The sequence below is a fragment of the Kogia breviceps genome, chromosome 3 (genome assembly GCF_026419965.1).
Source record: "Kogia breviceps isolate mKogBre1 chromosome 3, mKogBre1 haplotype 1, whole genome shotgun sequence".
Lineage (NCBI taxonomy): Eukaryota > Metazoa > Chordata > Mammalia > Artiodactyla > Physeteridae > Kogia > Kogia breviceps.
In genome coordinates, this window is record NC_081312.1 from 178,480,798 (window position 1) to 178,505,722 (window position 24,925).

Sequence of the window (24,925 nt, forward strand, 5' to 3'; positions counted from 1 at the left end):
TTTTTAAATTAAATTTCATTCAGAAAAGGGAAGTTAATTTTCAGGTTTGCTGAAGTGTTTCCGGAGCAGAAATGATGTTCCTTTATAACCAGGGTGAGGTTCCTGGTGAAAAATTGAATGTCATGGTCAGGCCACATGGCCTCTTTTTCAGCAGTGCCGCAATGGGCTCCTCCTCTGCTCTTCGGGGGAAATCCAGTTGTGGTGAGGGGCACTCATCCTTCTTTGCCTTTGAGGGCATGAGGAGTGGATGAGGCTCTTCCTTCTGGGACATTTGGGAGCATTTCCAGCTGCTGGGACGTACGTAGCCCTCCCCTAGCACCTGGGGGAGCCGGCATAAGCTCAGTGAGCCCACAACCCCCAGGGCAGCTTCTCCAGTTACTCAGCTCTTGCACACGTGATGGGGGTGCCGTGTGATGGAAGTGACGCTGTGTGTGAGGGGAGGGCATCAGCGTCCTCGTCACCGCTCTTACGCTCATAAACTGTGGGACCCTGCGAAAGGTCTGCCCCTGGGCCTCCGCTCCGTCCACCCTGGTGTTGCTCTTTCTTTTCTGATAGTTTCTTTCTGCGAAATCCATGGTAACTACGTAGTTTCGTATATCTTTGAGCAGAGGAGAGGGAAGGTGGGGTTTCTTTTCAAGTGGTAAATTAGATACACTGGAGGGAAAGAAATGAATAGCACTGTGCCCAGGCTTCACTGATGCCGCCTGTCTTCATGTTCCCCTGTTGGAGCGTTCTTACCATTCAAACTGAGGGAAGAGAGACACAAATTAGGCTGGACCGAAGTAACTGTACCTCTGGCCTTTGCAATTATGGGTCTGTCCTTTGGTCTTCACTGTTAAGGGTTGGGGTCCATGGTGGCGAGAGAAAGGGCTCCAGACTGATCCCAATGTATCACCCCATAATCAGTGTCTCTCTCCCATTCCTCTGCTTCTTTATGGACAAGAACAAGCGGCTTGTGAATACATGGAGCCGTTATTCTTTCATAATTTACTCGTGTTTGGTATACTGCTAATCTTATAAATCATGTCTTGTTCTATTGCTTAAATGAAACATGTAGATTCATAACTACAGTATGAAATGTGTTCTTTTGCTGCTGTTATTCTTGTCATAGTACCCGTGTATTTTCCTAAGAATTCTTTATTTACTCTCATTCATCATGCCACAAGTCAAATAAAAAAGATTGATAGCCAGGAGATTATAATCTTAATAAAATAAATTTAAATGTGCCCAAGCATTTTGCAGAGTGGCTTTTTAAAATTTTATTTTATTAAAAGGGTCTTACTGTTATGGATTTTGAACTAATAATCTTCTCTCCAAGGTAGGGAGGAAATGAGCAATACTAGAAGGCAGTAGACTAGTCCTGGGTCTCCCACAAACCAGCTCTTGTGACTCCTACTGCCCTAAGCTTTAGTTTCTTCCTCTCAAATTAGAGCTCTGGTCGAAGATGCTTTCCAGCTCTCTGATTCCATGATTCTGTCTTAAAACAGTGTGGACATCAGATGTTACCATAAAATGTTAGAAGTCTTTTTCTTATTTATGACTCTGTGAGTTGTTTCACATATATGTGATTTTCCTAGACACATGACTAAGTACCTAGTCATGTTTGCGCTTTCACTGATGAGATAACAACCTATTCTACCTCTGGTGAGTGGGCCTTTGGCTGACTAAAGGCTGTAGGCCATCTCATGTAACTTAACTCTTGCACTTTTTTGGAAAGGTAGGAGTTCATTGCATGTACGACTAGTTTTTTGGTAGCCTTCGAATATCCTGTACTTCAAAGAAACAAAATGAACCAGCTGAAAGTTTTCACTTCACATACTTGGCTTTGCCATCGAAATAAAGTTAATGCTACAAAGAAAGGAAAATCATCTGAGGTAGTTCTCCATATACGTTTCTTTCTCATCGCCCACGAAAATAGCCTTTTATTTGTTCCTTTCCAATGAAATAAACATATTTGGAGATATATTTGATTAGCAGGAAAATCACAGTGTCTCCCCTCAAGCAGTGTAATGAGAAGTCTCAGTACATAAAGTACTGAGTGCAGTAAAGACTGTTCTGGCCTTGCTTTGACAAAATAAAGTTCTACATTTGGTAGTCTAAATTGTTTCTTTGACTTCATTCATGTTTTCCTCACTGTTCTCTCCCCATGACTTTTTGAAACTAGGATATTGATGAAGAGATTGAAGCAGAGCACAACATCTTAAAAGCACTTTCTGGCCACCCTAATGTGGTCAGATTCTATGGCATGTACTTTAAGAAGGATAAAATAAACGGAGACAAGCTGTGGCTGGTCCTTGAGGTGAGCGTTGCAGCATTATTTTACACGTGGAAATTTGCCGTGTGGGCTTTTTTTTAAAAAAATAAATTTTATTTATTTACTTATTGTTTTGGGCCGCCCTGGGTCTTCGTTGCTGCACACAGGTTTTCTCTAGTTGCGGCAAGCGGGGGCCGCTCTTCGTTGTGGCACGTGGCCTTCTCATTCTGGTGGCTTCTCTGGTTGTGGAGCACAGGCTCCGGACGCGCAGGCCCAGCGGCCATGGCTCACGGGCCCAGCCGCTCCGCAGCACGTGGGATCTTCCCGGACCGGGGCTCGAACCCGCGTCCCCTGCATTGGCAGGCGGACTCTCAACCACTGCGCTACCAGGGAAGCCCCTGCAGTGTGGTCTTGGAATGACTTAATGTTTATTATGTAACATTGACCCCGTAAAGCAGTTCTAATACGTTCCTGGCTGGTCACGTCCCTTGTAGAACATTATGCCCAGTTCTGGTCTTGCCATCTTTAGAAACATGGGGAAATGAAAGAAAATTAATTAAAGATTAAAAGAAGATGTTTCACGACTTCCCTGGCGGTCCAGTGGTTAAGACCCCGCCCCGCCACTGGAGCGGGCAAGGGTCAGGTACTTAGTGGGGGAACTAAGATCCCACACGCTGTGCAGACAAACAACAACAACAACAATCAAAGAAAATGTTTCCACAATAAAAGGCTAAAGAAACCAGGATTATTTTTCTTTCAGAAGAACATGTTACAGAGGGACTTCATTATAATTTTTATTTACTCATCCATATTTTGTTCAACATAACACGCGACAGAGGCTCAGTGCCAGGTGCTATGATATGAGAGAAAATTAATGTACCTGAGGCTTCATTAGACAAAAATGGCGAGCTGCTCATTTCTTCTTCTGGCTTCACTGAATACTAGTGACATAAACTACAGAGCCCGGTACGGTGGGTCCTCCGTATCTGTGGGTTCCACACAGTTGGATTCAAACAGCGTGATCCGTGGATATGGAGGGTCAACTGTATTTACATTTATGGGGATAAACCTTACTCGAAATGGTGTTGAATATTGAATAAGTTGCCAAAGGGAAATTATGGAGTCTGCCTTTTCAATTTCTGAGACTCGGTTGGGACGATGCTCTCGAATGCAGGAGACTGGAAGCTGCGCCACTAAGGTACCTGCCGGTCCCAGAAGAATGTAAGAATGAGTTTCTTCTGATTTTCATTGAATATTTTTATTCAAGTTGAAGTAATCATTAATTCCAATAAAATTTATAAAAATTTTTAAAAGCTGCTCTTGTCAAACTCAGGGCTAGTAAAATCTTTATTTGATCACCTTAGCAGCATCTATCTATTGTATTCACATTACTTTATTTTTTTAATTGAAGTATAGTTGATTTATAATCTTAGTGCAAAGTGATTCGGTCATATACATATATAGATAGATAGATAGATACACTTTTTCATATTCTTTTCCATATGGTTTATCGCAGGATATTGAATATAGTTTACTGTGCTGTGTAGTTGGACCTTGTTGTTTATCCATTCTATATATAATAGTTTGCATCTGCTAATCTCAAACTCCCCATCCATCCCTCCCCTGCACCCCCCTTCCCCTTGACAACTGCAAGTTTGTTCTCTGTGTCTTGTATTCACATTATTTCATTAACGTTCGATTATTCTGTTTCTTTTTTGGAATGTGCCATTGATTTTCCTGCACAATAATCATTTATAAATTATATTGTCTCCATCCTTTATATTTTTTCTATTATGGTTTTTAAACGAATCTACAAGAAGTGATCATTATAGAAAATACTTGAAACTATAAAAGGAACCACTCTTGCCTTTGAACATATTTCCTTCATCTTTTTTTTGTATGTTTAAAATGATTGACAGTATTTTTATGAAATTAGCATATTTTCCAGTTCATATAATTTCAGATAGACTTAATCATTTTTATCTTTTTAAAAATAAATACATTCACTTGATTAATAAAAAGCAAGTAGAACCAGAGGGCTTATAATACCGAACAATATTAGTGTAGATCCAGGTTAGTGGTGCCACCCTCTCCTGAGCAGGTAGGTCTGTGCTTTTGCTGTGTTGATCTCTGTACCTGGAAATAGATGGCCGAACTTCTCTACTCTTCCATTTCCTAATCCGTATGCTGAGTTTCGGCACGATTATTAATTGCACCTCTGGAACGCCGTGCCCTCCTGCTCCCTTCTGGAGGTCTGCCAGGTATCTGACCTCTGATATCTCTCTGCTGCTCCACCCGGGTGGAATCCACCGTTTCTGGGTCCCTCGGCCTCCTCTTTCCCAGGTTACTTCTCTGTTTCGCACATCACGTAGTTATGCGCCTTGCTCCCATTATCCATGCTCCTGATGTCACCAGATCTTGAGTCCGTTCAGTTCAGTTTTTCTCAGGAACAAAACCCCTATCTGTGTGTGTGTGTGAGATGCTCAGGCAGGCTCCTGGATGTTGATATTTTGTGTGTGGGGTAAGAGGGTGTCCGGTCTCGATGAGAGACCTCCAGAGGATCCCTTTTCTCTGCCCCTCCCCTCCCACCTGCTCCACTTTCACTCTCTTACCTTGCCCTGTCTGGGTTAATCTGCCCAGGTGACCTCAAAATAGCCCCCGGCTAGCACTTCAGTTTGCGGCTTCCTCTGCGTTACTCAGTTACCACTCGGTCGGTCGTCTGCACGCCATGGTGAAAAATTCTCTTGCGATCTCTGCCTCACTCCTCTCCCTTTTTGTTCTTTTTTCTCTTGTGGTTTTATACTTTTTTATTCCTTTACTAGCATTTTAATGGAGATTCACATGTGAGAGGAAATAAATGTATATGTTTAATCTGCCACCTTTAAATAAACCAGTCTTTCAAAATTGTAAAATAGAATTCTCAAGAACCTTCTCAGAATCTGAAACTATGCATTATTTTATAGAAGTTAAAAAATTTTTTTAATAACTAGTTGTGTTCTTCAGAGGTAGGCAATTTATTATGATTTCAGAATTATTTTGTATTTCTCAATTTAGTTCAAGATAGCTTTATAGTTTTAGTTAAATCATGCATTAGAACAAAGCAAAGCTTTTACTCATCTCAACATAATTACCTAAGTAATAGAAAGTAAATTATGAACTTAAACCATTTTGCCTTAAATTAATGGTGAATTTTAAAGAATTTACTTCATATTTGTGTTTGTGTATTTGAGATGCAACGCTCTGCAAATCCTTAATGCAGTCTTGAATAAAATTTTGTATATTTATATCCTTCAGAACATTTTCAGTAATGCATCTTTAATTTTTTTCCATGTTGAATCATTGGAAGATTAGCTTTTGAAGATTCAGGTGTTCCGCCTAATGTAGGCCTAAATGGGCAAGGACACAAGGTACAGATCTTTGCCCAGAGTTTAAAAATATTGAATGAGATCAGTCACTCTCTTTTATGCCTAACAAATTCCTATTCTAATTATATTGTTATTTCTCTGTATAATCACTTGGAGTTAGGTGTGAGTTGGAGACTCCTGGTCATAGTTAAATGTTCTTTTGAGAGAGCAGAAAAGATTGATTAAAATGCTTTTGGAACATCAGGTACAAGCAAAGTGGCTTCCTAATATAATGAATCAGCAGAGACTTAACAGCTTCTTTGAACTTTGTCCTTATATTTTATTATCAGATGGAGGTATTGGAAATATCCCGAAAAGACTTGAGAAAAAAGAATAAATGGTAGTTTACTGAAATAGTATTTCAGGAATCTGACCTATTTGCACTTACAAAGTGGGGGAAAAACATAGAGAAAGCAAGAAGTTGGCAAACTGTATGTAAGATAATTGATTTGCATATGCAAATTAGACTAATTATATATACACATAAGTGGCTAGATGTACAATTACCTGATTTATAAACATGAATGGTGCAGGTGCTGCTTTAGAGGCACTTTCAGAAAATTGGCTTGTGGCATAAATACTTTATTCTACAAAATGACTACTAATTATACCTCTTATCATAATAAAGCCCCAGTAAATTATTCTGCATGAGGGTACCAAAAGGATGGCCAAAGAGGGGCTGTGGTGTTACCCAGAGAGTCATGCTGACAATGCTCGACTTCTGATGTGAATCTACATAAAGAAGGTGTGTCCTGGAGGGGCTGAGCCATCAGTAATATCCCTCGTTATCAGCCTGGCATGTGGAGGGGAGCCGTACCAACTTAGACAAACTCCTGCCCAGAGATTTTTCATCTTGAAAAATCATTTTATTTATATTTCGATCCAGAATTGAAATTCTAAGAAAGGGATTACTTGCTCAGATTTTACTGGGTAGTCTATTTTTTCTATTATTTAGTTGTGATTTTTGAATTATTGCTTTTCACTTTGATACAATTTTTCTTCTTCCTGTTTTTTCCTTTCATTTTGTCACACTATAAATTTTTGAGCATTAATGATATACAGGCCTCGTTTAGGAATTATTTCCTTCTAAATTCTCTGTATATTCATTTTCAGAACATACAGAAGAGCACTAGTTGCTAGCTCTCTGAAATTCCAGTTACACATTTGTAATGAAACTACCTAAGAAGAGAAGGGGTAGAAAGTTTTCTTTCGTGGGAACTGATTTTTTTTTTTGCAAAACATCTATGGGAATTTTTATTGTTACTTAGTATTCTAGGTTTTCCTAATGATGTCAGCATAAAGGGAGAACTGATGTATTTTTTTTTTTTTTTTTTTTTTTACTTATGCTTCATTTTGAAATACCAGACTTACATTAATTTTTGCTTATGGCTATCATATCTCTTCACGGACCTGCTTTGTAAAATGTACATACCTCTTTTGCTTAGTGTTTCCGTGAATTCCTGGCATCTGCTGTGGAGGATCCGGGGCAGGATGTCGGTGGGGCTCGGGGGAGGTAGCTAGGTTTCTGCATCTGATTATCACTAAACTGGGAGACTAAACAACAGAGTCAAAATTGAGTTAATCAGTCTGGTATTAAGCATTTGCTACTGATGAGCTCGAAGGGCAGAATTGTAATTTACCCCTTCTTGGTTGGATGAACAGCAGCACCTTAAGTACTTGAGGAATACAGTCTTCTGTCTCAGAGTCTGTTTGTCTAGTATGTCCTCAGCCATAATGGCTGTGAAAAGATGGCCTCTGTCATTGTGCGTGTGTGTGTGTGTGTGTGTGTGTGTGTGTGCATGCATAAGTGTCTAGGACTAAAGTTTATTCATCCAGTCATTTATTAATTCCATAAATATTATCTATTACTTTGGGCCAGGCATTTTGGTAGGTTCCGGGCATTCAGTGGAGAACAAGACAAACTGTCATCCTGGGGCTTAGAGTCTAATGGTGCAGAAAGATGATTTAGAACTAAATAGACAAATTAAATAATTACGCATTGTTAGTGATACTATGAAGAATATAAATGGGGTGCTAATAGAGAATGAAAAAGAAGACCTTTTACAAAAAGGGAGGTGAAAGAAGGCCTAGCTGAGTAGGTAACATTTTAAGCCTCCACCTGAAAAAAAAAAGCAGGACACTTTTGGTACCTTTGTTCTTTAATATGTACTCCAGATACTCTGATAAGAATCATCCCCATCTCAAACCCACTGAAGCAGAAACTCCAAGAATGAGTTTTAGGAAACTGGTTTTTTAAACAAGTTCTAAGGTGATTCTTATCAAAGGAAAGTTTGGAAAACACTGCCAGAGCTCCTCAAATTTCAGCGTGCATAGAAATAATCTGGGGCTTCTGCGTCTGACCATGACAGTAACTTGCATCGTTGCGTGGTTGTACCATAAATAACTAGAAAACTGCGTAAAATATGTTTTTAAAAACACAACAATTTTCAAACACTGGGAAAGAGACAGCTTAACACTGTGACATTGAGAAAAGGAAATAAACAAGAGGAACACTACAGTTATCCCATCTTTAATCCTGGAGGCAGTTTCCAGACCACGGGCATAAGGAGGACACTCCCAAGGAGATCACAGCTGTCTTGCTGAACTGAGAAGACTGAGAAGGCAGAAGTGGCCGGAATTTTCCAAGAAGGGAGAGTTAAGCGGGAAAAACGCTCCAGAAATCTGCATAGGGGTTCCCTTGAGTCTTTTACTGAAAACCAAGCTGGAAATGTATAGGGCAAGATTTCAGGCAGTTGGGCAAAGAAAGAGTATGAGGGTAAGAATTACTGAAAAGCAGTAATCTGAACAACTGCTGGAGTTTGTGCAGGGTTGAGAGATGCTTGAGTTCTGATCAGCCAAATTGGGGAATCTTTGTTGAACCCCTGAGGCACTTAGTAGAGACCCTCCAGAAAGGTTATGCGTTAAAGGAAGGGCTAGGCTCACCCTAGAATAAGAACTTCCCTTGGCCTCCCATAAGAAGTTCAGAAACAGGGCTTGAAATGTTCAGGTTGGTCCACAAGTAGATTAACTGCCTGACAGAACAAAATTCAACATTCATTAAGGGGAGACAACAAGATCTGAACATTCAAATGTAAAATTAGTCATGTCTACCATTTAATAAAAAATTATTGGGCTTCCCTGGTGGCGCAGTGGTTGAGAGTCCGCCTGCCGATGCAGGGGACACGGGTTCGTGCCCCAAACCGGGAGGATCCCACATGCCGCGGAGCGGTTGGGCCCGTGAGCCATGGCCACTGAGCCTGTGCGTCCGGAGCCTGTGCTCCGCAACGGGAGAGGCCACAACAGTGAGAGGCCCGCGTACCACAAAAAAAAAAAAAAAAATTATTAGATATGTAAAGAAGCAGGAAAAGGTGACCCATTATCAGAATAAAAATCAGTCAAAAGAATCAGACCCAGGAATAACCAGGATAATGGAATTAGCAGATAAAGACTTTAAAACATCTATTATCACAGCGTTCAAGAATTTCAAAAGGAAAACATGAACATAATGTTGAAAGAAATGAAAACTATAGAAAAGAGTTGAATGGAGCTTCTAGAATAGAAAAATACAATATCTGTAGTGAAAAATATATAGTATTGAGTTTAACAGCAGTTTAGACATGTGGAAGAAAAGATCAGTGAATTTGAAAACCGGAAAGTAGAAGCTGTCTAAACTGAGCACAGACAGACAAAAAAGGGAAAAAGACCCCTGCGACTTATGGGACATTATCTAGTATTCTAAACTGTGTGTAATTTCAGTCCAAGAGCAGTACAGGGGCGGGGCGGGGGGCAGAGATACGGTATTTAAGTAGATGATGGCTGAAATTTTTCTGAATTTGGTAAACACTAAAAAGTCACAGATCTAAGAAGCTCAAAAATCCCTCTTGTAGGGCTTCCCTGGTGGCGCAGTGGTTGAGAGTCCGCCTGCGGATGCAGCGGACGCGGGTTCGTGCACCGGTCCAGGAAGATCCCACATGCCGCCGAGCGGCTGGGCCCGTGAGCCATGGCCGCTGAGCCTGCGCGTCCGGAGCCTGTACTCCACAACGCGAGAGGCCACAACAGGGAGAGAGAGAGAGGCCCGCGTACCGAAAAAAAAAAAAAAAAAAAAAAAAAAAAAAAAAAAAAAAAAAATCCCTCTTGTAGGATAAACAAAGATTACCACACTAAGATATGTCACAAACAAGATGCTGAACACTGATAATGAAGAGAACATTATAAAAGCACCAAGAGGACATGGAGGGGTCAGAGAGAAGCATGGTCACTGATCTGTCCTCCAGTGCAGTGGAATGGTGTATTTGAAACATTGAAAGGCCTTCAACTTAGAAATCTGTGTACAGTGAAAATGTTACTCATAAATGAAGGCAAAATAAAGACAGATGTTTTCATCAAAGGAAAAGAATTTACCATCAGAGACCTGCACCATAAAAATGTGGAATAAAGTTTTCAGGCTGAAGGAAAATGACTTCATATAGAAACTCAGACCTGCAAAAAGAAATGAAAAGAATATTATCCATGGTAAATATAAAGATAAATAAGAAACTTTGTATTTTATATTTTTTAGTATCTTTAAGAGAAAAAAATCACTGTTTGAAACCATAATTATAATTATGTATTGTGGGGTCATGACATGCAGAATTAAAATGTATAACAACAATAGCAAAGGGACAGGGGAGGAAAAATGGAAATTACGGTCTTAAGGGTCTTACATTACTTATGAAGTGGTATAATATTATTTTAAGGCATATTCTGTTAAGTTAAAGATGCATATTGTAAATGCTAAAGCAACCACTAAAAATTAAATGAAAAAGTACAGTTAATAAGCCTACAGAGGACAAAATGAAATACGACATATATTAGTTGTGTTCTTAAATGTTACTTCCTTTGCTGTACATCCTTACAATTTCCAAAGACTTTAACTCATTGTTTATTTTTATAATTTTCCCCAGTTATACTGGGGAATGAGTCCACGGAGTTCTTCACACTGTCATTCTGGGGAAAAAAATGAATCCTATGAAATCTTTAAGAAAGAAAGAATCAGTCTTCTTGATTCATTTATGAGGGCGACTTTATACTGACAAAAGAAGACAAAGATATTACAAGAAAAGAAAATATATTCTGACATTTCACATGAACACATTTGGAAAAAATCTTTCTCAAAATATTAACAAATTGAATCCAGTAATATATAAATTTTTTTAAACATCTTTATTGGAGTATAATTGCTTTACAACGGTGTGTTAGTTTCTGCTTTACAACAAAGGGAATCAGTTATACATATACATATGTGCCCATATCTCTTCCCTCTTGCATCTCCCTCCCTCCCACCCTCCCTATTGCACCCCTCTAGGTGGTCACAAAACACCGAGCTGATCTCCCTGTGCTATGCGGCTGCTTCCCACTAGCTATCCACCCTACGTTTGGTAGTGTATATATGTCCCTGCCACTCTCTCACTTCATCACAGCTTACCCTTCCCCCTCCCCAATTCCTCAAGTCCATGGTCTAATAGGTCTGTGTTTTATTCCCATCCTACCCCTAGTCTCTTCATGACATTTTTTTTTCTTAGATTCCATATATATGTGTTAGCATACGGTATATAAAAATGTTAATATGTTATGACTGAATGGCATTGATCCCAGGAATGCAATTTTATTAAAACATTAAAATAAGTTTGTTAAACATTAAAATTTATTGCATCATAATTCACTGTATTAATGGAATCAAAGAGAAAAAAATTAATAAAAACGTGTCAAAATTCAACACCCATTTGTGATAAACAATCTCAGCACTGTAAGAATAGATGGAAATTTCATCTAACCAATTTCTTATAAAGTGCAAAAAAAGTTTGGACTCTTTGCAAAAGCATATATATAATATGTTTAATATCTTTATTTTGGGGGGAAATTCAAATTAAAACCACCATGAAACTATAGTACACCACCACTAAAATGACTAAAATTTAAAAGACTTATAACACCCAGTATTGGTGAGGTTGTGGAGCAAACTGAACTTTTACACATTACTTCGGCAGTGTGAAATGGTGCAGTTACTCACCCACAGTTACCAGAAACTTCACTTGTAGGTGTTTGCTAAAAATTGGTTTCTGTAAAAAGACTCAAATGCTTTTATAAAATGAGCAAAGTAAAAACTAGAATGAGTGTTAGAAAATGAGAGTTTCTGCTTTTGTGGCCTCACATGGGATATGGTCAGACTAAGCAAAGCGTCTTAGAGCATTCTTAGAATAAACAAAAAACAATGAAAAACAGCAAAAGTCAGAAATGCCAACTGCAGAAGTCAGTAGTCCTTTTCCAGAAATTCGAGTAAAAATCTCATATATCTCCTAACACAGTGAAGACAGAATACATTTTGAAAACGTATAAAAGCTGTCTTTGGAAGTGAGTTGTAATGATCTGTTCAGAGAATATCACCCCTTTTGATTTAGGTTATTGTTTTTTTTTTTCATGTTTGACTACAGCCTAGAGAGAGAATTCATTCTCACTGTTGCTCTGTTCTTTCATTAGTGTAGCTCTGGCTTAAGAAAATTATACTTCACTTTTGTACAGTGAAAGAACATTAAGGCCCTGTTATAGCATTGTGCTACGAAGCTACACTTAAGGGTTTTCTGGTCCCCTATTACAAATCCCCCTTTTAACCTATCTTGGTGATTTAAGAATTGCATAGGGTTAATATGATGCAGTTCATTCCTCTGGGTGCAGTTCTTTTTAAATGGAAACATAACAGTCATTTTCATTTTTTTATGATCTATTGCTTAATTCAACATTTGCATTTCCTTTAACAGACGTACTTCATTTAATTTTTTTTTACTTTATTCATATATGAAAGGCATTTTATGCTAATTGAACAAAAGTAAAGTTCATCCTAGAGCATATTTGAAATGTTGCTAATTCTAAACGAGGATTTAGAATATTCATGGTGATATCTCATCTTGGGCATCTTTAGGAAGAGGTCAACCACAAGTTAACTTGTGGTTTATTGACATTTGGTCCCTGTGGTCTGTTTAATAATTTCTTTTTCGTTTTAATCTACCTCTTCTTGAAGTTTCGTTCAACAGACCCCTTTCCATTCTGAAAATTAAACCACTATTCCTGCTTAGGCAGCAGCCACATAGTAGAATAATTAGTTTCTAAGAAGACCCTGTAAGGGGTTTGACATAACTTGGAGTAATTTTGTATGCTCCTTCATTGTTAGTTTAGGACCTTTTCGAATATTCTTGATGTTAGCAGCTAGATTTTAAAAAATTAATAGATTTTATTTTTTTGAACAGGTTTAGGTTTATGGGAAAAATGAGTGGAAAGTTCAAAGAGTTTCCATAAATCCCCCTCACCAAGTTTTCCCTATTATTAACATCTTGCATTGGTATGGTACATTTGTTACAGTTGATGAGACAATAATGATACACTATTATTAACTAAAGTCCATAGTTTACATTAGGGTTAATTCTCTGTGTTGTACATTTTACAGATATTTTAAAGACTTTATTTTTTAGCATAGTTTTAGAGTCAACAGAAAAATTGAGAGGGAGGTACAGAGATTTCTCATATGTCCCCTGCCCTCACACATGCAGAGACTCCCCCATTATCTACATGTCTTACCAGAGTGGTGCATTTGTTACAATTGATGAACCTACATTGACACATCAGTACCATCCAAGGTCCACAGTTTACATTAGGGTTCACTCTTGGTGGTGTACTTTTTACGGATTTTGACAAATAAATAATGACCTGTATCCACCATTACAGTATCATAGAGACTTGTTTCACTGCCCTAAAAAATCCTCTGTGCTCCATCTGGTCATTCTTCCCTTTCTCTTCCCTGGACCCTGTTAATCACTGATTGTTTTACAGTATCCATAGTCTTGCCTTTTCCAGAATGTCGTATAGTTGGAATCATACAGTATGTAGCATTTTCAAATTGCCTTCTTTCACTTAACAATATGCATTTCAGATTCCCCTATTCCTTGTGTTGGTAACTAGGTTTTAAACTCAATTCAGAGTCATATTTTCTGTTTTCTGGGCAACTTTGAATAATAGAAAAGTGTTCTGTAATAATTGGGCATCCATATATAATCCATACCTAACACATGTACAAAAATTAACTCAAAATGGATTATAGACCTACCTATATGTGGAACCTAAAACTATAAAACTTCCTGAAGGAATTAGAGAAGAAAACTTTTTTGACCTTGGGTTAGGCAAACATTTTCTTGATATGACATAAAAAACACTTTCCGTAAAATTTTTAACATGATAAATTTAGAACTGCTTTTCAAAAGATACTTAAAATAAAAGGTCAAGCCACAAACTGGGAGAAAAGACTTGTATCCAACATATATAAAGAACTCTCAAAACTCAATAATAAAAAAAAATTAAAAATGAACCAAAAATTTGAACACTTCACCAAAGAAAGTAAATGGATAGCAAATACATACATGAAAAGATGGTCAATGAAATTAGTCATTAGACAAACTCAAATCAAAATCACGAGATCCATTTAGAATGGCTTTTTAAAAAGTCACAGTGTCAACTGCTGACGAGGATGTGGAGCAACTGGAACTCTCGTTCACTGCTAGTGGGAATGCAGACTGGTACAGCCACTTTGGGAAATAGTTTAGCAAATACCTAGAAGAAGGTCAAACATATGACCGATAGGACCCAGCAGTTCCCAAGAGCAATGAAAACCATATTCATGGAAAAGCCTATTATGCAAATGTTTACAGTGGTTTTGCTCATAATTCCCCAAAACTGGAAACAACTCAAAGGTCTTTCATTTAATGAATGGATAAACAAACAGTGGTTTATCTATTCAGTGGAATACTCAGCATTAAAGAAGGAATGACTAACATTAAAATAGCATTAAAGAAGGAATGTTCAGCAACAATGATGAATCTCAGAGTCATTGTGCCAAATCAAAGGAGCTAGACTTAATGGGCTACATACCTTATGACTCAATCTGCATGACATTCCTGCAGAGACAAAATCATAGGGGCAGAAAAGAGATTAGTGCTTGCCAGGGGCTGGGGGAGAGGTGTGACTACAAAGAGACAGGAGGGTAGATTTTTGTGTGATGGATTTGTTCTATATCTTGACTGTGGTTGTGGTTACATGACTAATATATTTGTCAATACTCAGAATTGTATGCTAAATTGGGTGAATTTTATTGTATGTAAATTATGCCTCAATATACCTTACTTAAAAAAAAAAACTAAAGTGTATATCACAAAGAATCCTGTATTCTCAACTTTACTAGTTGGGGAAAATAGCTATGTCAAAGAAATATTGATACCGGAAAGTGGTATTTGAACTTCTTAGTGTAAACTCTATGATCGCATTAGTTCTTTTTTCAATTTTTATTTTATCTCCTGCACATTTCTTTTTTAAAAAAATAAATTTATTTATTTATTTTTTATTTTATTTATTTATTTTTGGCTGTGTTGGGTCTTCATTGCTGCACATGGGCTTTCTCTAGTTGCAGAGAGCAGGGGCTGCTCTTTGTTGCAGTGTGCGGGCTTCTCATTGCGGTGGCTTCTCTTGTTGCAGAGCACAGGCTCTAGGCACGAGGGCTCAGTAGTTGTGGCTCACGGGCTCTAGAGCACAGGCTCAGTAGTTGTGGCACACAGGCCCAGTTGCTCCACGGCATGTGGGATCTTCCCGGACCAGGGCTCAAACCCGTGTCCTCTGTATTGGCAGGTAGATTCTTAACCACTGCCGTACCAGGGAAGCCTCGTCCTGCACATTTCTTTATGGCTCCTTTATTCTCCCTGTAAGATCCTAGTTGTTTACTCTTGAATTAACGTAATAGTCAGTCACAGAAGATGCAGCAAAGAGGCCACACTTTGGAGACATAGGAAAAGCCATTCAGTCACCCTGCAATGAATTTTGGAAATTTAAAAACTGGTCCTAAAACTTGGTTCTTTTAAATAAGTGCTCTGGGGCTTCCCTGGTGGCGCAGTGGTTGAGAGTCTGCCTGCCGATGCAGGGGATACGGGTTCGTGCCCCGGTCCGGGAAGATCCCACATGCTGTGGAGCGGCTGGGCCCGTGAGCCACGGCCGCTGAGCCTGCGCATCCGGAGCCTATGCTCCGCAACGGGAGAGGCCACAACAGTGAGAGGCCCGCGTACCACAAAAAAAAAAAAAAAAAAAAAAAAAGTGCTCTGCAATTTAAAGGACTCAATTTCTTTTCAGTCAATTTTTAAAAATTTATTAATTTATTTATTTTTATTTGGCTGTGTTGGGTCTTCGTTTCTGTGCGAGGGCTTTCTCCAGTGGCGGAGAGTGGGGGCCACTCTTCATCGCGGTGCGCAGGCCTCTCACTGTCGCCGCCTCTCCCGTTGTGGAGCACAGGCTCCAGACATGCAGGCTCAGTAGTTGTGGCTCACGGGCTTAGTTGCTCCGCGGCATGTGCGATCTCCCCAGACCAGGGCTCGAACTCGTGGCAGGCAGATTCTTAACCACCGCGCCACCAGGGAAGCCATCTTTTCAGTCAATTTTGAATAATTTTGTGAACCAATCTTGCTGGGCCACAGAGGAGGCAATGTGACCCTGTATTCTGCTGTCAGGACGGCGCACTCTTCTTCTTATCCAGTTAAAAGGTGTTCCCTTTCCTGCAGAAGAAAATGCTGGTTTGGGAATGCTAGGGCTGCACCGATTCCTGTAGAAGGTGAAAGTTTGCTTTGAATGTAGAAAGACACCAGTTATAAAAGGGGTTGCACCTAAGTGTTCATTTGTGAGTTCGTGTTTAGATTTTAAACACACTTACAAAAACAATATTACACATGATGGCTAGATTGACCAGCCAGCCCAGACCTCCTTTTGGGGGATCATGACACGTCATGATTAAATGTAAGTCTGGACTCTAAAGTCAGGCTGTCCATATTGAGGTCTTAGCTCTGTCACTACTGTGTGATCTTTTCCAAGTTACCTTAGCATTTTGTGCCTCACTTTCCCAATCCTTAGTATGGAGATGCTAATTATTCCTACTTCACAGAGTGGTGAGATGCACAGATAATGCATGTAAATGGAATAGAAATGTGCTAGCTTAGAGAATGTGCCCAACACGGCTGTTATTATCTAATCTATGATGTATCAGAAGTGTTCAGGCATCCAATAAAATCTAATCACTGTGTTAGAAAAAAGTTTGAGAGAAAATGTGTTCAGTATTTTATTTTATTTATTTATTTTTTTTTTTGCGGTACGCGGGCCTCTCACTGCTGTGGCCTCTTCCCGTTGCGGAGCACAGGCTCCGGACGCGCAGGCTCAGCGGCCATGGCTCACGGGCCCAGCCGCTCCGCGGCACGTGGGATCTTCCCGGACCGGGGCACGAACCCGCGTCCCCTGCATCGGCAGGCAGACTCCCAACCGCTGCGCCACCGGGGAAGCCCGTGTTCAGTATTTTAGATGAGGGTGTCAGGAATACACTTCCTCTCACCTTTGTTCTCTACCTCCGTTTAGGTCAGTAGAGTCAGGGAAATGCCAGGCTCTTAGTTTGCAGGCACTGAGGTGTCAGAGGAGGCCCCGTAGTTCAGGGTAAGGGCAAGGAGGCCATGGACCAGAGCCCTGGGAGGAGAGACAGAGCTGACAGCAAAGGCTAATGGATCAGACGTTAGGGGATGACGGGGTCAAAGCTTTGTTGGGACCATTTACCTAGTTATCTCCCCTCTCATGTTCCACTGCTAATGTCAGTGTTTCTCTCTTGCGAAAGTACACAGCCCCTTTGAAAGTTTACTGTGGGACTTCATGTTTCCTGACTTCAGAGAAACCTGGATGTGAAAAATTCCCCTACCATGTGCCTCCCTCTTGTTTTCCTCTAAGATTCCGCTGCTCTGGGGAGGTGTGGAGGGAGGAAGCTAGGGAACATGACACTTAAAACAGTTTTCGAAAATAGTGTTTGTAACCCTTACTTCAGCACACTCTGAAGTTTTACCAGAAGGGAGGTATGTTTTTAAATTAATGCACATATGAAACAGTAGATAGCCATGGATTGAGGTCACATTGCACTGTTGATTAAACTATCAGGAATCAAGAATGCTTTTAAGCCCTAGATCTTAAAATTTGAGACTAATTTATAGAATCATAATTCTTATCCTTAAATTTAAAAGCCAAGCCCAGTGCTTCTCCAGATTCTCTTCTAAAAATTAATTCATATGGAAACTGTGTTCCAATAATTAATTGTACACTAGTACAAGTTTATATTTTCATTTCATTTGTGAAACCATAAAGATGATGGGAATAATTGTTTGAAACAAAAAGTTAGAACAGTTTTTAAAAATGTTTTGAGAAAACCATTTATAGCAAGTACTTAAAATGTCATATCATTTTATTATCTATCTTGAAATATTCTTTTATAGCTGTGCAACGGAGGATCAGTGACAGATCTTGTGAAAGGATTTCTGAAGAAGGGCAAAAGAATGAGTGAGCCCATAATTGCCTATATTTTACGAGAAGCGCTGTTGGTAAGGCGGTTTAAATTGTTCGCGCATTAATTAGGAGGCAGTTCCAGTTAAATAAAAAGTGGGGATCCTATTTTTAGCGAAACATCACTACATTAGTATTTATCGATGCAAGAGTAAGATGCAAAATGTTAAATGTTTAGCATAACTAGTTCCTTTTTTCCATTAGAGATCTACCCTCCTTGTGTTAACAGAAACCTGAGTTTTGATCTCCTAGGTATATTTCAGAGATTATGGCAAAGGTAGATAATGTGTATTTTTACTAATAGTTAGGTTTTTATTTGCCATTATTTATTTATTTATTCCTTTAACAGCCATTATTTCAAATGAGTGTATAGAATGTTTTCTTCTCTTGAGATCAGCACATTTTAAATAAACTATATGCTAAGGGCTAAGGAGTATGCACTGGTTTTTTGAATTTTTATATAGTCCAAAGTGGAAATGATACACTTTGATTTGACTAACTCAATGTGAAACATTTAAGAACCTTTGTTAATTTTAACATGTGTTGCCTACTGATTTTGTATAAATGCATCCATCTGAAAAATGTGTTTTTGATGCTTTCTTTAAAGGCCACTATGTATTTATTTCCCACTTCTAGGGACTTCAGCATTTGCATAACAACAAAACTATCCACCGTGATATAAAAGGAAATAACATCCTATTAACCATTGAAGGCGGAGTTAAACTCGTAGATTTTGGTAAGTTTTGTTTGAAATGCATGGATTTGGGCCGCAGAATGACTCGTATGATGTGATTTGATCATTTTCCATCAGCCTTGCTTTGTAGGCATTGAAAGAGAAAAAACCAGTATCTCATTGAGGTAGGAAAGTTGCAGAGATTTTAAAAAATTTGGCAAATGAGGGATTCCCAGAAGACAGAGTGACTTCTTTCAAGTCAGCCATCGTGTGCCTGTAACACTCCTGCGGCGGTGTGTGTGGTTGATTCTCTGAAATAGACGGGCTCCAAATAATCACACTAAGTCTAAATGGTAAGCCCACGGCCCTTACTATTGATTGCTTTCCTGATGGGCAGGTGCCCAAACCCAGGATTTTGAGACAGGAGGGGAAATCTTCAAATGTCTCTGGGAAAATGTTTTCCCTCCTAAGAGGGCAACACAAGTAAAGATGGTCTCTTTCTTACTTGGGACCTTCCATGTCTTACTGTGTTGCCTGCAGCCACCTTGTTCTATCCTGAGGTGTTCCGTCCCAAGTGGGAAGGCAGCCCTGCGAGAGGAGAAGAAGGAGGGTCCGTGGTGACATAATCCAGCCACTAAATCAACTGACTCTGAACCTCCCCTATCTCTGGACCTTCTGTCATGTGAGCTAATACATTTCCGTATTGACTGAGCCAGTTCGGAGTGTCTGTGTCAGAGCCAGAGGCACTGTAGCTGACACCTGTGCTCCTCCTTTTCCAGTTGGGACAGTGATATCGCCCCCGTCTCACTGGATCCCCGCTAACACACCGCACCCGTGAAGCGGGCGGCATTATTCTAGGACATCTCAGTGTCCTTGTCGTCCTCCCCTTCCTGCACTCAGGCTGGGTAAGGTGTCTCTCCTTGTGCTTCCGTACCCTGTATATTTCTCCATTCCTGTGTTTATCACATAAGATTATAATGGTCTACTTGGTCTTTAGATGTAGATAAAGATACTTAGGCTCACAGATAGACAGGGTCATTAAGAGGTGGGACTATGTCATCTTCTTTTTTGTAGACCTAATACTTTGGGAATAGTAGTTCAGTGAGTAATAGTTGAGTGAACGAGTGCCTCTTCCTTCATTTTGCATTTTGGAAAATGAAGCTTAGGGAGACTAATCGACTCACCTTAGAAATTAATTGTTTTAATCCCAGTATGTAGCTCTTTAGTGATCTGGCTTCACCCAGGAATGAACTGCAGAGCATCTAGACAGGAACAGTTGAATAGCGTATCTTTCAAATGACCACGTATTTTTTTTCCCTCAGCTGGGCATTTGAAAACTACAGAGCAGCAGTGAGCTTGGCGATGAATTCCTGATTAATAACTGGGATGCAGCTAGTGTGCGTGTTACTAGTTGAGTTCAGAGCTGTGCATTTGAACAATCTGGCCGAGTTAGGATACTAATGAGAACTTGTGCCTGAAATTCTAAAAAACAACAACAAAACATTCTTCACTGCTCCGCAGACAGAGCCATGACTCTCTTCAGGCAATAATTTTGGGTCCAGTCTTAACAGACCCAAATGGAGAACTTAATATTTAACTTGAGATCTCATAATTCTCTTGCTCTAAAAAATGGCTATAATATATATAGCCCAGATGAAAATTGTTAAAACAAATGTAAATAAACATCTTCAGTCACACACACAAAAGAACTTGGTAAACCAGTAGCTCTGAGAAAGGCAACTTCCTGGGACACCCTCCCAAGTAATCCAGAGTAAAAATATACACCTAGATAATAAATAAAGTGGCCTTTATTATGATATCTCTAGAAAGTAGTCATAATTTAGAAAGCTGACAAAACGAGAGCTTTGGTTTTATATTAATTAACTTAAAGACTTTGCTGTCAGCAACAATGAGAAAGGAGGGTCAGTTGCCTATTAAATGTGTTCCTGGTGTCTGATACTAAAATGCTACTATTTGCCTATGAAAGGATGCTTATATCTCTATTCTCCATGGTAAGAGGACATGGATTCGATTCACCTAAGATGGTTTAAGGTTTTCATATGAATTAAAACCCGAGGATGGAGGTTCATACGTGGTGAAACTTCTCAAGGGCATGAGGAATACGGTGTGCGAAGCCACCAACTGCAGAACCAACCTGAAAATCAGGGCCCTCTGTTTATGTTTAAATCAGATTTTCAGAGAATGCCACAGCGGGGAGTGAAGGAGTTTAGAACGTATTTTTATTTGGATTCCTCACCTCGTACAATGTGCAGTAGGCTCATTATTGGGTATTGGAGATCTGTACTTGGATGGCCGCCAGTCCTCTAAGTGCTCAAAGGGAGCTCCACCAGCTCATCCATTCCCGGAAGTCTGCTTCATATCAAGAGTTTCTTGTCTTAGAAAAAGTCCTCAGTATCTATTTTGTTGCTCAAGCTAGAAATCTTAGCTTATCCTTGAGCTTTCCTTTGTCTTCACCACCCACATCTACGGTGAGTCACAAGGCTGTGTCTCTGTTATAAGTTCCCAGACTCCATCTTTACCCCTCTGCCCTGGTCCTCACCACCATCCCTGACCTGGGCTCCTGCTGCTACGATTTACTAACCCCCCTGCAGCCAGTCTCATTCCTCTCCTTCCAGACCATTCCTCACACTTGCAGCTCTGGCTCAGCTGACCCTGCCGCTCTCTTGCTCAATATTTTGTCAGCCCTCCTTGGGGAGGGCTGTGCCTTGTGATCCTCTCTGCTGGCCCAGAGTGAGCCCTGAATGATTAACACCTTCTTTTGCCCCTTGGTGCATAGCAGGGACCCCCTCTTCCTATTACCTGTGAGCCAGGTCAGCTTCTTTCAGTCTCTTAAATGTACCACCCTCTTTCTCAGTCAGGGCTCTTACACATGTGTCGGAGGAAGTTCTTCGAAACTGGTTAACATGCTCTTCTCTTGCTTATGCAAGAATGTGGCCGTCACCCCCGTCTGCCAGAAGCATCTCTCTGTTTGGGGGGGAGGTTAAGGTTTGTTCCAAAAGAAATGCAAGAAAATGACTGAGGTAATATTAAAAAATAGGAATGTGTAGCAAGACCCGGGTTATCTCTTGAGAAAGATCTGTCTAAATTGCTTTACCTTCTCTTTAGCTTACGGAGAGGGAAATTCCAGGGATCCATCGTAGGGTTCGCATAAGAGAGAACAGAAAGAAGAGGGAAACCCTTCCCAGTTCTTGGGTAATTGTGGAGAAGGTGAAACAGAGAAAGAGGCGGGACAGTGAGATAAGCTTTTAAAAAGTGAAGGTGAGGGCTTCCCTGGTGGCGCAGTGGTTGGGAGTCCGCCTGCCGATGCCGGGGACACGGGTTTGTGCCCCAGTCCCGGAAGATCCCACATGCCGTGGAGCGGCTGGGCCCATGAGCTGTGGCCGCTGAGCCTGCACGTCCGGAGCCTGTGCTCCGCAACGGGAGAGGCCACAACAGTGAGAGGCCCACGTACCACCAAAAAAAAAAAAAAAAAAAAAAAGTGAAGGTGACAACGAGGCTGGAAAGGAACTCTTACCCACCCTTCCCACCACTGTCATTCCGAGTCCCAGACAAAGTCCCTGCGGAGTCTGCGCCAGTCCAGACTGGGGTGATCACATCGTCCTGGCGTGGAGGTGTAGAGTGATTAGGTACAGGAAGCACTCAAGCTAAGCTTCTCCAAACCCCTACCCTCTGCTCCCATTAACCCCCAAATAACTGCAAATCTGGCTGGGGAGTTTCTAGAGGGGGTGTGCTCAGGATGGGCGGCGAGGAGCAAAGCCCAGATCACCTGGGCCGGGTCTGAATAGGAGTCACAGCCAGACCTCAGAGCATTGTCAGCCCCAGCTGAAGCCAGCGTGAGCCTTCGTCTGCCAGGAGGCTCTACACAGGCAGCCCTGCCTGCCTGAGAACAGGCCACAGGCTCACTGGATGCAGACCCCATCAGGAGGGCCAGGGGGCCCCCAGCAGGCGGGCAGACAAAGGAACGTGGCCCCAGAGACCCACCACACCCGAGGACCCTCCTTCTTCTCCCCACCGCAAGGTCTTATAAGCCATCCCTCATCCTGTACAGACAGTACCGTCTTCAGCAGAGAAGAAGGAGGGGCGCCATCTGAGAGATGGAGCGAGCACTTTAATTCAAGAGAGACTGAGCTCTTCTAACAGGACTTACGGTTTGGCTCTGACTCAGCTTTACTTCTCCCAGCCAGTGGGTAGGGACATAGGCGAGCCCATAATAGTTAGAGGCAAAATGAAGAAATCACAATGACAGTTTGCTTTATGTATCTAAGATTTATGTCATTGAATTTTGTGACCGGTTACAAACATGACGCTTTCCCTGCACGGAAACCTCCCCTCACCCCTGCACCCAGCTAACTTCTGTCTGCCTGGCTGAGAACTTCCCCAACACCCTATCCTTTCTTTTTTTAAAAATTTATACTTTATATTGGAGTACAGTTGACTAACAATGTTGTGTTAGTTTCAGGTGTACAGCAAAGTGATTCAGTTATACATAACATCTATTCTTTTTCAGCTTCTTTTCCCATTTAGGTTATTACAGAATACTGAGCAGAGTTCCTTATACTATGCAGTAGGTCAGTGTTGATTATTTATTTTAAATATAGCAGTGTGTGCATATCAGTCCCAAACTCCCTAACTATCCCTGCCCCCACCCTTCCCCCTGGTAGTAACCATAAGTTTGTTCTCTAAGTCTGTGAGTCTGTTTCTGGTTTGTAAACAAGTTCATTTGTATCATTTTTTTTAGATTCTGCATATAAGCGATATCCTATGATATTTGTCTTTCTCTGTCTGACTTACTTCACTTAGTATGATAATCTCCAGGTCCATCCATGTTGCTGCAAATGACATTATTTCATTCTTTTTAATGGCTGAGTCATATTCCGTTGTATATATGCACTCTGTCTTTTCTTTAGCCAAACAGTTAACACACTTGATGATAATCGTGTGTTTAATTTGACTACCTTCGCTGCTAAGCTGTGAGCTTTGTGATGGCTCGGTCTCTGTCTGGCCTGTCACTCTGTCCCTGGAACCAAGCATGGCACTGGCCCATCGGAAGCGCTCAATAAATACTCTCGAATGAGTGAGTGGATGGGAGGTAGGATTTTCCATGTAACTGTGTGACCTTCAGAAGGTCACTTAAAACCTCCAGGGACATCAAGTATGAAAAACAGTCTCTACCTCATAGGGTTGATCGCTGTGGAGAGTAAATGAGATGATACAGGTGAGCTACGTAGTATAATTACTGACACTTTATAATTTTAAAAATCTGAGCTATTACCATGAAGTAATACTGTCCCCTCACCCCTAGCTCAGTGTTGTATACATAGTAGGTACTTGATAAATAGTAAATAAATACTTTATTTAAATGTTGATAGTTGCTAAATACTGAAAATCTGAGTTCCCAAAATAGGTGCTTCTTTCTGTTTAAAAAAATAATAGCCCTTTGCTAGAGTCAATTGGATATTAACTTTAAATATCAACTATTAAACTACACTAAAAGTAAGATTCAGCTTGCTAATGCTAGTTATGAGTAGAGCCTTTAAGAAAACCTTTTGTTTTCTTGTTAAGTGGGCTAGGCTTTTACAGAAAACCACCAGCCACCTCAGAGAATAAAAAGACAACTGAGCTTGCAGATGTTATAAATGAAATACATTAGCGGTCACTGGTGTATGATCAATCAATAAATAACACGACCTCCCAGGAGGTAAACCCCTTTAGGCAAGTCAACTAACATCTGAAAAAGCAGTCCTCATTTGGAATAGAAAATGAAAGAGAGACTAAATTTAAAGGGCAGTACTCAGTTCTCATTTCTACAGATTTCTCTCTGGGGATCTTCATTTCTAATAGAATAGTTAACATTTCAATACCAAAGTACAGAATGTACTTCTTGTGACTTATTTAGACATCGTTCTTATGACAGAGTATTTTATGGCTTTCAATCTCTTATTACCCACATGCTCAATTTTAGACCAAATCCCCAATGAATAATGTAGGTCAGAGAGAAGTTGTGACTTATTTATTAATAACCCACTTTTGTAGCATCCATGTTAAATTTCCTGGTTTTATTAATTGTATTGTGGGTAGGTAGGGGAATGTCCTTGTTTGTAGCAATCATACATTAAAGTATTTGGGGGTGAAAGGGCATCATGTAGC

General features: G+C 40.3%; 1 protein-coding gene across 2 annotated transcripts in view; it reads left to right on the top strand.

The window, feature by feature from the left end:
• MYO3A (myosin IIIA) overlaps positions 1 to 24,925 on the top strand; it is a 177,708-nt gene that overhangs the window by 15,484 nt on the left and 137,299 nt on the right. For both annotated transcript variants that reach the window (XM_067030447.1, XM_067030446.1), the window contains exons 4-6: positions 2,165 to 2,299; positions 18,018 to 18,122; positions 18,721 to 18,820. In XM_067030447.1, the coding sequence (XP_066886548.1) occupies positions 2,165 to 2,299; positions 18,018 to 18,122; positions 18,721 to 18,820 (340 nt within the window). The remainder of the gene's footprint in view (positions 1 to 2,164; positions 2,300 to 18,017; positions 18,123 to 18,720; positions 18,821 to 24,925) is intronic.